The sequence below is a fragment of the Plectropomus leopardus genome, chromosome 3, assembly GCF_026936395.1.
Source record: "Plectropomus leopardus strain MGB_pleo_1.0 chromosome 3, ASM2693639v1, whole genome shotgun sequence".
NCBI classification, from domain to species: Eukaryota; Metazoa; Chordata; class Actinopteri; order Perciformes; family Serranidae; genus Plectropomus; species Plectropomus leopardus.
This window is the reverse complement of record NC_142178.1, coordinates 26,598,789-26,610,764: the sequence shown is the minus strand read 5'-3', so window position 1 is coordinate 26,610,764 and position 11,976 is coordinate 26,598,789. Positions and strand designations below refer to the sequence as shown.

The window sequence follows — 11,976 nt, the reverse complement described above, 5'->3', positions numbered from 1 at the left end:
TGATGCTGTTCAAAAGACCTGGCTGACTTAGTCCCCTGCAGGACGTTACAGCAAACACCTCCTATACTGGACCAGAGTCAGCACAGCAGAGCAGCGTGTGTGTATGTGTGTGTTTCATATGTGTGTGTTTGCAGCAGGGCAGAGCAGGGGTTAAACTGTGTGCACGAAGGGAGGGTGTAGCCAGATTGACTTGTGCTGATAGATAATGGGTGGGGACCAAAAGGTGTCACCCCAGCTCTGATGTTAACTGTCATACAGTTATAACCTGAGCCGGCTTATCAGATTTTCAAGTTCCTCCTATCTGATGCATGGAAAGCAGCATAAAGGAAAGGTAGCATAACCCCGTTCTATAGTAGAAAATGTTATCCAAAGTCCACAGATACAAGATCAAAATGCGCACCATAACTGGACAGACATAGTTACAACATATAATGAGGTGTTTTTTTTTTTTAATGTGACAAATTGTCATTGCCATTACTTCATTTGTTGTGCTGGAGAAGATATATGGTCATGGAAATAACAACGCTGGGGTTATATTACTGAAAATATTGTATGGATACATTTTTCTAAATATGTGTTTGATTTAATGAAAGTTTACAGACCAAAAAGGACCATAGTTGTAAAAAAATGACCCATATATGCAGAGACCAGCAAAAACTATTTTATCAGTGTAGCCTGTGAGTACAACAAGTTCCCAAATGTCTAAAACAACCTCCGATGATGAAGTCATGAGCTGGATTGAGACTGAAAGCAAAATAACAATTTCTTCTTTTCTCCTCTGGTGTTACATAATCAAATGTATCCAAATATAACCTTTGTTTATGTCTATATGACAAATGTGTATTTGTAGTATGAGTTTCCATAGTGCCTGTCATATGTTTAGTCCCTGCACACACTCATACAAAGATCCTGATACTCTGTTTATGATACGCAGAGAGAGATAGCTAATCTCATCACAAATCAAGCCTGGTACACTGAGTCCACAGGAACTCACCAGCCATGACTTCAGACAGCAACAATGTATATACTCCAGCTGCACTCAGTTTAACAAGAAGAAACTTTTTTTCAGACAGATTGCAACATTTAGGCACATAAAGCCCTTTAAGAGATACTTACAATAAATCTTCTTTGGTAATGTTGCACTTATGCACTCAAGTAGATTTAAGAGTGGATCTTTGGGCCAAAACTGCTCCACCAAACTAATGAGCACATAAGACAGACTGGTTTCCTTTTCCACATTAAAAAAAGTTTATTCCCAAAAATGTTAGTCAAGTGAAGGTACTATAGAATGCAGCCATTTCGTCTGTTTGCTAAGTGCTAACACTACAAACCAGCCATGTGCAGTGGGCATGTTAAGTGTGTTTATTCACATTTTTACTGACGATCTGCTACATTCAGATTGATTTCGACTGCTTGTATTAGATGGGCCATTTCAGCTCCCAGTACTATTAACAAACCCTTGATGATTTTATCCAGAAGCAATGTTGGAAGAAAACATGACTGACCTAAAGCTAACCTCCCTTTTAAGTCTGCTTCAGGGCATGTGCTTTATTTGACTTTGTAAGGTGTACGTATGAATTCATTAAGGTTAACGAAACTGTAATTTGTATCCATCTCAACAGGTCCTTTTATTTACAGATATTAATGAATAAATTAGAAAACATCTTTGTGGTCAATTGTGCTCGGAACAATGAAAATCAGTTTAGTAGCTCTTCAGTAGTTTGTATAAAAGTTCAACAAATAAAACCAAATAAAAATAGTGTGGAAATACAAATGTTAAGGAACAGGGGTAGCAGCTCAAAATGTGGTATGTGCAGAAAACTGCAGTGTGCAAGATGATGGTAAGAGTATGGAGTGTGTGTGTGTCTATGTGAGGATGGGTCAGTGAGGTCATTGCTATTATTAAGTCTGTTTGTTCTATTTTTTATTGTCCAGTACCTTCATCCAGAGAGCAGGGGCTCAAACAGACAGTGTCCAGGGTGGGATGGCTTTTTTATGAAACAGCTGACTTTCTTTAGTCGACCAGCAATGATGTCCTTCAGAGGTGATAGCGTGGTCTGACCAGTCTCAGCAGACAAAATCAGGCCAGCTTATTTTGCCTGGTTCTGGGGCGTCATTCATCCCGAGTCTCCGCTGAATTGGGCAACTGGATGCGGCACAAATTATATGTTCCAGTTTGCCAAGTCTTGGCCAATGGTTGGACAGGTCATTATTTGATAATGGCCCAATGATGAAAGTGCTGGAAGCCATAATTAGATGGGTTTATAGCCCCATTCTGGTGCGTCATTCATTCCAGGTCTTAGCTGTGCCGGGCAGCTGGATGTGGCCTGACTTATATCTTTCAGCATGCCAAGTTTGGGACAGTGCTGGGCCACGTTATTTTTTTATCATTGCACCGTGATAACAGATTCTGCTGGCCAATTGGGCCTGCTCATTTTTTAGGATTCTGGGGCATCATTCATCCCGAGTCTCTGCTGTTTTGGGCAACTGGATGCGACCCCACTTATTTCTTCTGGCGTGCCAAGTTTGAGCCAATTCTGGTCCAGGTTATTTTTTGGTAACGGCCTAGTGATGGTAGTGTCAGCAGCCACAGTATGACCAGCTTATATTGCCTGATTCTGGGGCATCATTTATAATGGGTCTCAGCTGATTTCGGCAACTGGATGCAGCTCAACTTATTTCTTCCGGCAGGCCAGGTTTGAGCCGATGCTAGGCCAGGTCATTTTTTGGTAAAGGCCCAACGATAGCAGCCCCAGCAACTAGAATTGGGCCAGGTTATTTGGACCAATTCAGGGGTGTCCATCTTGCTTCACGCTGAATCAGGCAACTGTATGTGTCCCAAGTCATTTTTTCTGGCATGCCGAGTTCAGAACAATGCTGAGCCAAGTCATTTTTTAATAACAGCCGACTGTGGGGCATCATTTATACTGAGTCTCAGCAGCATCTGACAACCAGATGCGCCCGACTTATTTCTTCCTGTGTGCCAAATTTGGGCCAGTGCTGGGCCAGATCATTTTGGTTACCCGGGGAATGAATCGCTGTGTTGCCCACATCACCTCATGCAGCTTCTGCAGGTCTTCCCCAGTGCAGCTGCTGTACCACACTGTGTAGTTTACCCATAATTCAAATGCCTAAAAGTTGTCTTTTGTTTGGCAAAAAAACTTAATATGTTCTGGTATCTAATTTGTAGTGCAGCTTTTAATGATGATTTCATTTTCTGTTGTTAAGATACTGGAGGTGATGTTTGCTACAAGCAATAATAAATAGAAAGCTCCCACTTCTTCATGCATAACGACTACATACAGCATCTCTAACCTTGTGTTTGCTCACCCCGCCTGGCCTAACACGCATGGCTGCCATGTAATAGCCTGAGGCAAACAGGCAATGCACCATGAAACAGGGTTTAATATATTACTTGTGACTCTTTGCACTCTCCTTGCAATTTTTATCCTTGTAAAATAAAAAAGTAAATATAGTGTACATAAAACTATATAAATAGCTAAACAGTAAATACAGAAATATAAGAATGCTGATGGATGTTTTCAAGTGTTGTATAAGACGGAGGACATGGGCACTGATGCTGGAAAAATTAGATATAGTATGCATCACTCAATCCTAGTAAAGCAGAATCAGCAACAGAGATGCATTTAATACTTTACAAACAGCATTACAACTGCAGACTTTTTAGTGCACCCATTATAGCAGTGAGCAGCGTGATTGACTGCATCGTCTTTGAAGCTATAGTACCTATATTAGGGTTTTTTGGATTACTTATTATTTTGCGTCAAATGTAGGTCTAATCACATTGAATACAGTATTAAACTATCAAGAAAGAAGAGAACTGAAAAGTCTTTCTGTTGTTTTTTATTTATAATGTGAACATGTCCAAAACATCAACCCTAAGCTTAAGTATTTTTCTTATTTTGCACGATGAATGAATATTACAAACACTGAAAAGCATTGTATTTTGTGTCTCCATCTGCTGGTGGGCCATCACAATAAAAGTATGCGTAATATGATGTCAGTTCCACTACCGAAGAGACCGAAAAATCTCTAACATTCTGTGGAGACAAAAGTGGATATATCGATATTGGAATTGGTTATAAGCCAAATGGGTTCTTTTATATCGGCATACCGCAAATCATCAAAAGATCCAATGTTTTGCATCCCCAATACTACTTCTATTATTACTACTAACAATACTACAAATAATAATGATAATAACAATGATAAGAAAAAATGGGGAAAAAAAGACAATGACCAACTTGGCAAGAAATGTCCCACAAATTGTGAGAAATTAGTAAGAAGTGACAAGAAAGTGACCTTAAAATGTGTTTTTACAAAGGGAGGAGGATTATTAGAAAACTGACAAAAATAAAAAATAAAATAAAAATGTAAAGAATTTCCAGAAAAGGATATTAACATTTTTTATAATTATGTATTTGAAGTCATGTTAAAGAACAAAAACATATATAGTGTTTTAATTTTGTCACTTCTTTTCCTTGTTTCTCTTTTTTTCTTTTCTTTCTTTTTTTTGGGGTTATTTTCAGGTAATTTTCTTCACATTTTGGAGCCATGTCTTGTTAAGTTGCTTATTGCCTTTTCTCCATGTTTTTGTAAGAAATTTAACCAATTTGCTCCGGCTTCAAGGGGTTAAAAACCAGAAATTTTGGATCCACTGCTATCCAGAAAATGTTTGTAATGACGAGTTGCCCTGAATGCATCATGAGTGGGCGGGGTCAGCGTGGTCCAATAGAAAGCAGCAGCCAGAGACACGTTGAATAACAGACATGTCCGCCTCCATAGTGTAGAGAACCGCAGATATCTCAGTGATTTTTGCATTTCAGGACTCAACTCCACAATGGTAAGTAAACCTGACAAGTTAGCTAACCTACACGTCCATGCGAATGTCTGTTCAGCTTTATATTTTACCAGTATGGCACTGGCATCGACTCCTCGCTTCCTTGTTAGCAGACCATAGAAACACAATAACCACCTGCGTTGTAAATGTTGTCAGCTGTTTCTCTCTCAGGTTCTTTACTTCTGTCATTTCTCAGGTTGTTGCAGACTCGCAGTCCTCCGACACAGAGACCATCCTTCGTGTCAGAGGCCGACTCGAGTTCAGATGTCAGCTGGACAGCAAGGATGGTATGTTCATGGACATTTTACTACAATAAATTTGCACGTAGTTGCTTTCAAAGTTAAATATAAGGTTTAATGGGGTGTCAGCAACAGCACTTGCATGATTTCAGTACCTACTTTGGACACAGTTTTCACTTCCTTGCTGCTGCGTCCTTCTCACATGCTAACATAAGTTAAAGGAGATGGCTACATCAGAGGAAAGCCTTCACAACCCCTAAGAGACATTACTTTGACAGTCGTTTTAAGTTTAAACTCACTTCTACAGATTCGCTTTTATGTGACTTCACCTTTATCTATTTATTGACGTATTTATTTTTAATCTCTCTTCCTGTACTCATTTTGCTACTCTTACTCTATTTATCCATACCTTATCCTTCTTATGTCCTGTGCTTATCATCCTTTCACGTTTAAATTTATTTACTTGTTATCTATCTCTAATTCATCTGTTTTTGTCTTCTTGTCATATCTTTGTTTAATCCCCACTAATGTTGTCTTCTTATATTATTTTAATTGTCTTTTATTTCATTTATTCTTATATTTTCTAATTTTAATTACCTTTCGAGATCTGCCTGTTTATTCCTTTTATTTGCTTTGTTCTTGTTGACCTTTTGTATACACATTTTGTTCATGCCTTTTAGTTTGACTGTCCTGGACCTTTCTCGGTTTGGCATGTTTGTTGTTGTTTATTTTTTTATTCCCTGTGTATGGAAATAAATAGCTTTAAAAAAAGACAGAAAACCAAAGAAAAACTCTGACAGTAGCATTCTCGGTGTGTTAGATAAAGATTATTCAATGTTGATAAAGTCTAGTGTTACATTAAAGTATGTGCACCAGTTTCCTTGTGTGTTTTAAAAGTGAATAAATGACAAAATGCATATGGCAGCAAAAATAATAGAAAACAGTGTAGTAGATAATGTCTGTGTGTCTTCTTTCATCCCCGTTCATGCACAAAGTCATCTCAAAAACTTTCAAGGGGCTTCACGCTCAGGTGAAATCTGAATCCTGTGTTCTGGCCATTTGTGACAGTCCTGTTATTATTTGGCCTAATAGAGGTGTTCATGCAACACCTGAAGAAATAACTCCAGAAACATTGTGCGAAGATTTACATCAGTGGATACAGTAAGTTGACTTTTTACAATCTTGCTCAGCTTTTTTTGTTTGTTTGGCTGAATTTCTCTTAAGATTTTTTTGAACATATTTCAGGACAGATGAACAGGAGAGTGGTGGCAAAAGATCTGTAAAAAAGAAAATCAAAAAAAGTTCAGGAGCGGTATGTACACGTTATAATTTTCAACCTACCTAAATATATTTAGTTTCCTGTCACAGTAGCTAGAATCAGTGGATTCTTGGCTTTTTTTATTGAAATAATGACATAAAGAACTAATTGATAATGAGAGTATTTGCTGTTAAATTTTCTGTAGTATGCTCACCTATGCCTTATTTTCTTTATTATGTTTGTGTATGCTCAAATGTAAATTCACACATATCTTTCAGAGTGTCATTAACCTTCGGCTGATGATGGAGACGACAAAGACAGGCCCTCTTTCAGTCCCAATCCTCAGCAGGACAGTCCAGAAATCCCACTTCCTGTCTACAACTCTTCCCATGGACTGTGTGGTCCGCACCACCTGCAACGACACGATCAAAGAGTATGTCTTATCTTAAAAAAAGTTTGATTTAACATCACTGACCGAACACTGAAACCTGACTATATCAGTGTCAGTAAACCTCTATGAATAGCCCTGCTCACTGTGAAAGATTTTTCCTCTTGTGTTGCAGTGCCTTTGAGCGCCTGTTGGAGGCGCTGACTGATCAGCTGTGTGAGATGGAGAAAGTGACCCTGCAGTACATGAAGGGGACCACGCTGCTGATACCTGAACCGCTCCACTTCCTCCTCCCAGAGCCTAAAGGACTGATGACTGTGGTTTACCCGACAGGAGTGCCTGACAGCCAACTACAGACACAGCGTCAGGTAAGAAACACAGATTGAGATCCTTTAAAAAAACATGCAGGAAGGAAACACGTAGTTCCCTGACATTTAAGTTGTTACCTTGTTAAAATCTTAGTTGCTCAACCAGCATATCCTGCATTTACTCAAGCAGTCGATGTAACTCATTGTACTTGCATGAAACACGTTAAAAGCATAGCATTGTCTTTGCTTAAAGGGATAGTCAAGATTTTTTGAAGTGGGGTTGTCTGCGGTACTTATTCAAGGTCAGTGTGTTACTTACTGAAAACTGAAGATGTACATTAGCTACCTAAAAAAGTCTCACCTAAAACTATCAAGATCAATTTAAGTGTATGCTTTACTGAGAGTATTTTCAGTTCCTTTAACTTTTCAGTGATTTTTGATGGGGAACTGAAGCTGTTATATTGCTTTCTTAGAAACCAGACTCCATTAACAAAAACAGTGATTTAAATTGCTGAACACAGGAGCTGCTGGTCTGCTGCTGCCTCAATCAGTTATTCTGTTTGTGTTATTGTGTGACTTTGGCATTTAAAAGGGTTAGTTCACATTCAACAAAGTCACACAATAATATAAAACAGACTAACTGATTGAGGCAGCAGTAGACTAGCAGTTCCGGTTTAAAAAAACATCGGAACTATCCTTTTAAACTCCTAATTTATGTTCTTTTTTTAACCATATTTTTCATTTTCTTTTACATAAAATCTCTGTTTAAGTAGGAACTGCATCAACAGTTTGAGCTACCAGATGACAGGCCCTTTTTTAGAAGAGCCAACGCTTACCACTTTCCTAATGAGTCCTACAAAGATGGTTACCTCCGAAATCCACATCTGGTTCTCACACATCCCACGCTGGACAATGGGAAGGTGCGACTAATCGCCAAATTAAAGTCTGTCACACTCTTCTTCTTTTTTCAAGATAGATAATGAAACGCAAGGAATATTAACCTTGATTTTTCTTTTATTATGTCTGTCTTTTTTTTTTCAAGGTGTACTTGGTTCAGGGGATCTACAGCTATCACCACTACATGCAGGACCACATGGATGACAATGGCTGGGGCTGTGCCTATCGCTCCCTCCAGACCATCTGCTCCTGGTTCCAGCAGCAAGGCTATGTAGAGCGTACCGTACCCACTCACAAGGAGATCCAACAGGTATAGCTGTGGTCCTGTAAATAACACACACTGCATTACTATCACAATAAAATGTCCAACTGGCTACTTTTAAAGGGCTCTCACCTCTCCAGGCTTTAGTCGATGTTGGAGACAAACAAGCATCCTTTGTTGGGTCTCGCCAGTGGATCGGATCCATTGAGGTTTCGGCTGTTCTGAACCAGCTGCTAGGTGTTACGTCCAAGATCATGTTTGTGAGGCGAGTTGTGTGACACCTCTGGGTACCACCTTGTGTATTGATGCACTGTGTGCACATATCGTTTGGATTCATCTGATGATAAATGTTTTCATTTTTAGTCAAGGTTCTGAGTTGGCATCCAAAGGCAGAGAGCTGGCCAACCACTTCCTTACTGAAGGGACACCCATCATGATTGGTGAGCGAGATGTGTGAACTGTGTCAGGACTGTGCCTAAACTATGCTATAATCATTAAAGGGTCAGTTCATCCCAGAATAAAAAAAAAGTTTCCTTATATTTGTAGTGCTATTCATGCATCTAGATTGTTTTGGTGAGTGTTGCTGAGTATTGGAGATATCTGCTGTAGAAATGTCTGCCTTCTTTTGAATATAATGGAACTAGATAGCACTTAGCTTGTGTCGCTCATATGCCAAAAAGAAAACTTTTTTTTTTTTTAAAAAAAAACCTCAACAGCAATGTCTCTTTTCAGAAATTATGACCCAGTTACCTAAGATAATCCACAGACCCCGTTGTTAGCAGTTTAATGTATGAACTATTTTCTTTCTATCAAACTACACCTTTCAGCGGTATCAACATGCAGAAAGAAGCATGTTTGGTAACTGTGTCATGATAATTTGAAAGAGACATTGCTGTTGAGTTTTCCAAATGTACCTTTTTGACACATTGAGAACCACAAGCCGAGTGCCATCTAGCACCATTAAGTTGTAGAGAGGGCAGAATTCTCTTTGGCTTATTCTCCGTCAGTCTGCAACTCACACTAAAACAATCTAGACTGATTAATAGCACTACAATACCTGATATCACACAGAATTGCCAACTTGTTTCACTTCATTGTCATCTTCAGTCTGGTATTATGTCCACTTAAACAGATTTCTGTGGGGCAGGCAGATATAATTTCCCTAATCAATCACTAAAGACTAGTGTATCTGCTTAAATCTATGCGTAGCCATTCACACATACTTGTTTTGCTGGGGCTTTAAGTGAAGTAAAACCACATTGCAATGTCAGGTGATATTGAGAAGACATGTCGAGCTTGTCATTGTTGTTATTACTCCTCATTGAGGACAGTTTCATAATGGTGTTAGTCCCACCTGTGGCACTCATTGGCTAATAGTTCTTCCCCCTGCAGTGCTCATCTTTTTTACTTCACAAAGCAGTCAACTCAGTGGAGAGGGTGGATTTGAAGGTGGATAGGCAAAGTACCACAGTAAAGAGCATTTTTTTTTTTTAAATTTTGTGGTGAACTGTCCCTTTAAACAGTTCACACAAACATTTAAAATCATAAAATTCCAGTATTTATTTTCATATAATTGTTAAGAATCTGCAACATTAAACGATACCTAAACTGTGGCTATTTGCAATTGATTGGAAACGTAGCAGTTGGCTCTTAAATGTAAATTATATATATGGTAGGGGCGGTTCAAAGACAAAGAAATCTTGATTCCCTGTCACAAACACAATCTTGGTAAAATCTTGGTAGAGGTTTTTGCAAAGATGAATGCAAGCTATGTTTTCACGTTACTTCTTCCTGTTTTGCAGGAGGCGGAGTTTTAGCTCACACTATTCTGGGTGTGGCGTGGAGTGAGACCACCGGGCAGATCCGCTATCTCATCCTAGATCCACATTACACAGGAGCAGAGGACTTACAGGTTATCACAGACAAGGTAACTGTTACAAGCATCTGCACTGGCTGCATTTCTCTCTGTAAAGTACACATATTCACACACTGCACCATGTTGAATGTTGTTGTTACATATTGACAGTCTGAGTTTGTTGTTGTTATGAGTGTTGTTATCTTCCTCAGGGCTGGTGTGGCTGGAAAGGACCCGATTTTTGGGATCAAACTGCGTATTATAATCTGTGTCTGCCTCAGAGGCCAAAGGTCATCTGAGCTCAGACATCATGTGACATTGGTAAAGCATCCACAAAACTCCAGAATGACACCATAACCTGTTTGTCTTATAGAAATGTGTCCAGTTTTGCAAACTTAACTCTAATGATGTTAAATTTAACGTAATTTCCTCATACCATTTTGGTTCTACATAATTTATAGTCTCAGCAACAAAGGCACGACTACAGATGGATGTCTTTTGGTATTTAAAAAGAAATTGACTGTTATCAAGTACTGCACTTTTTGTGCTCTCCATTATTTAATATTACAAAGGCTGATAAAATATGTATCTAGACAGGCTGATTTCATTTTAATGCCTCAACAACAACATAGTTTCATCATTGTTTTATGGTGCTGGGAGACATATAACGGATTTTACAAACAATTAAACTGCACAGTACATTTTGTTCCAAATGTTCCTTTGTTCCTTATTGAAAGTTTTAAACATTACAAACTAGAGCTAAAATGATTAGTTGATTAATAGATTAGCCGAAGAACCGAATATGATTATCTGACTATTTTAGTCATTTATTTTTAAAGCAAAAAAAAAAAAAAAAAGCCAAATATTCTCTGATTCTGACTTCTCAAAGTTTGAGGATCTTCTTTGAAATCTAAAGACATTGCCTTGGGCTTTGGGAAATTATGATGGGTCTTTTATCACTATTTTCTAAAGTTTTATTGATAATAAAACAATAGTTAGTTGCAACCCTTTTACAGACATCCAAAAACTCTTATTTGACAAATGCCTGTGTTTTTTATGGCCACCTACATTGAAGGATTATTGTTTTGCACTAATTTATAAACAGAAATCTATACTAAAATTTATATTTGCTAGAGAATAAATTAGAGTGAAATTACACTAATCCTCATTTAACTGGGAACCCCCTGGAAGCATTTAAAGGACCCCCAGGTGCCTTTGGTCCTACGCCGAGAACTAACAAGCTGTGCCTGAATGTTGCCTGTCTGACACAGCCCGTTATTTTAAAACGGTCACTGCCTGTAATTAAGCTTTCACAACCAGTCAGTTGTCAGAGTCAAATGGATGCTTTTCTCTTCTAACCAGTATGCATACAATTTGTTTTATTTTCTTAAAAATCTTAAGATCTTAGACCTGACGGTTTATTTTGCAGAAACTCATGGTCACTCTTTGTGATTTCTTTTCCATGGGCTGATTGTGTAAGCGATGAGACTGCCACAGAAATTACCCCCATTCAATCCCTATTTCTACCCATCCTGCATTGGCATGTAAATTCTATGACAGTGACCAGACACAGGTTTATACGATAGATTCACCCGAGTCCCTTTGTCCCGAGGACATTGGCATTTCATTAGTGTGTGTCACTTCTAGGTCTAACAATGTTATTAAGAGAAAAACCGTGACCAATTGTAATGTCAGGGGACGCGCCTTCAGATAATCCCCTTTCTTGTTAATGGGAATGCACTAGGGGGAGCAGTTACTTTGGCATAATAGATCCCCAAGGAAAAACTAAATGACCTCTTGTCTATTCTTCTACCAGTTCTGATTCTTGATATATTTAAGCAATTTAAACCTTTAGCTGACAAAGATGAATCATTGCAGTGTATTTTTTTTTAAAATTTGTTTCCTCTG

At 38.5% G+C, this 11,976-nt stretch overlaps 1 protein-coding gene across 1 annotated transcript; it reads left to right on the top strand.

Moving 5' to 3' along the window:
* Positions 1-4,717: 4,717 nt before the first annotated feature.
* ufsp2 (ufm1-specific peptidase 2) lies at positions 4,718-10,781 on the top strand. Its single transcript, XM_042485393.2, has 12 exons — positions 4,718-4,864; positions 5,058-5,148; positions 6,096-6,261; positions 6,346-6,412; positions 6,637-6,791; positions 6,922-7,114; positions 7,828-7,974; positions 8,097-8,261; positions 8,354-8,478; positions 8,577-8,653; positions 10,016-10,140; positions 10,281-10,781. Exons 1-12 carry the CDS (start codon positions 4,862-4,864, stop codon positions 10,365-10,367), a joined length of 1,401 nt encoding a protein of 466 aa, XP_042341327.2. The 5' UTR covers positions 4,718-4,861; the 3' UTR covers positions 10,368-10,781.
* The last annotated feature ends 1,195 nt before the right edge of the window (positions 10,782-11,976 follow it).

Coding starts and splice junctions, on each gene's coding strand:
- ufsp2 (XM_042485393.2), top strand. Junction 5,149..6,095: donor TCAGCTGGACAGCAAGGATG/GTATGTTCATGG, acceptor TCATGCACAAAG/TCATCTCAAAAACTTTCAAG. Junction 8,262..8,353: donor CTCACAAGGAGATCCAACAG/GTATAGCTGTGG, acceptor TCACCTCTCCAG/GCTTTAGTCGATGTTGGAGA.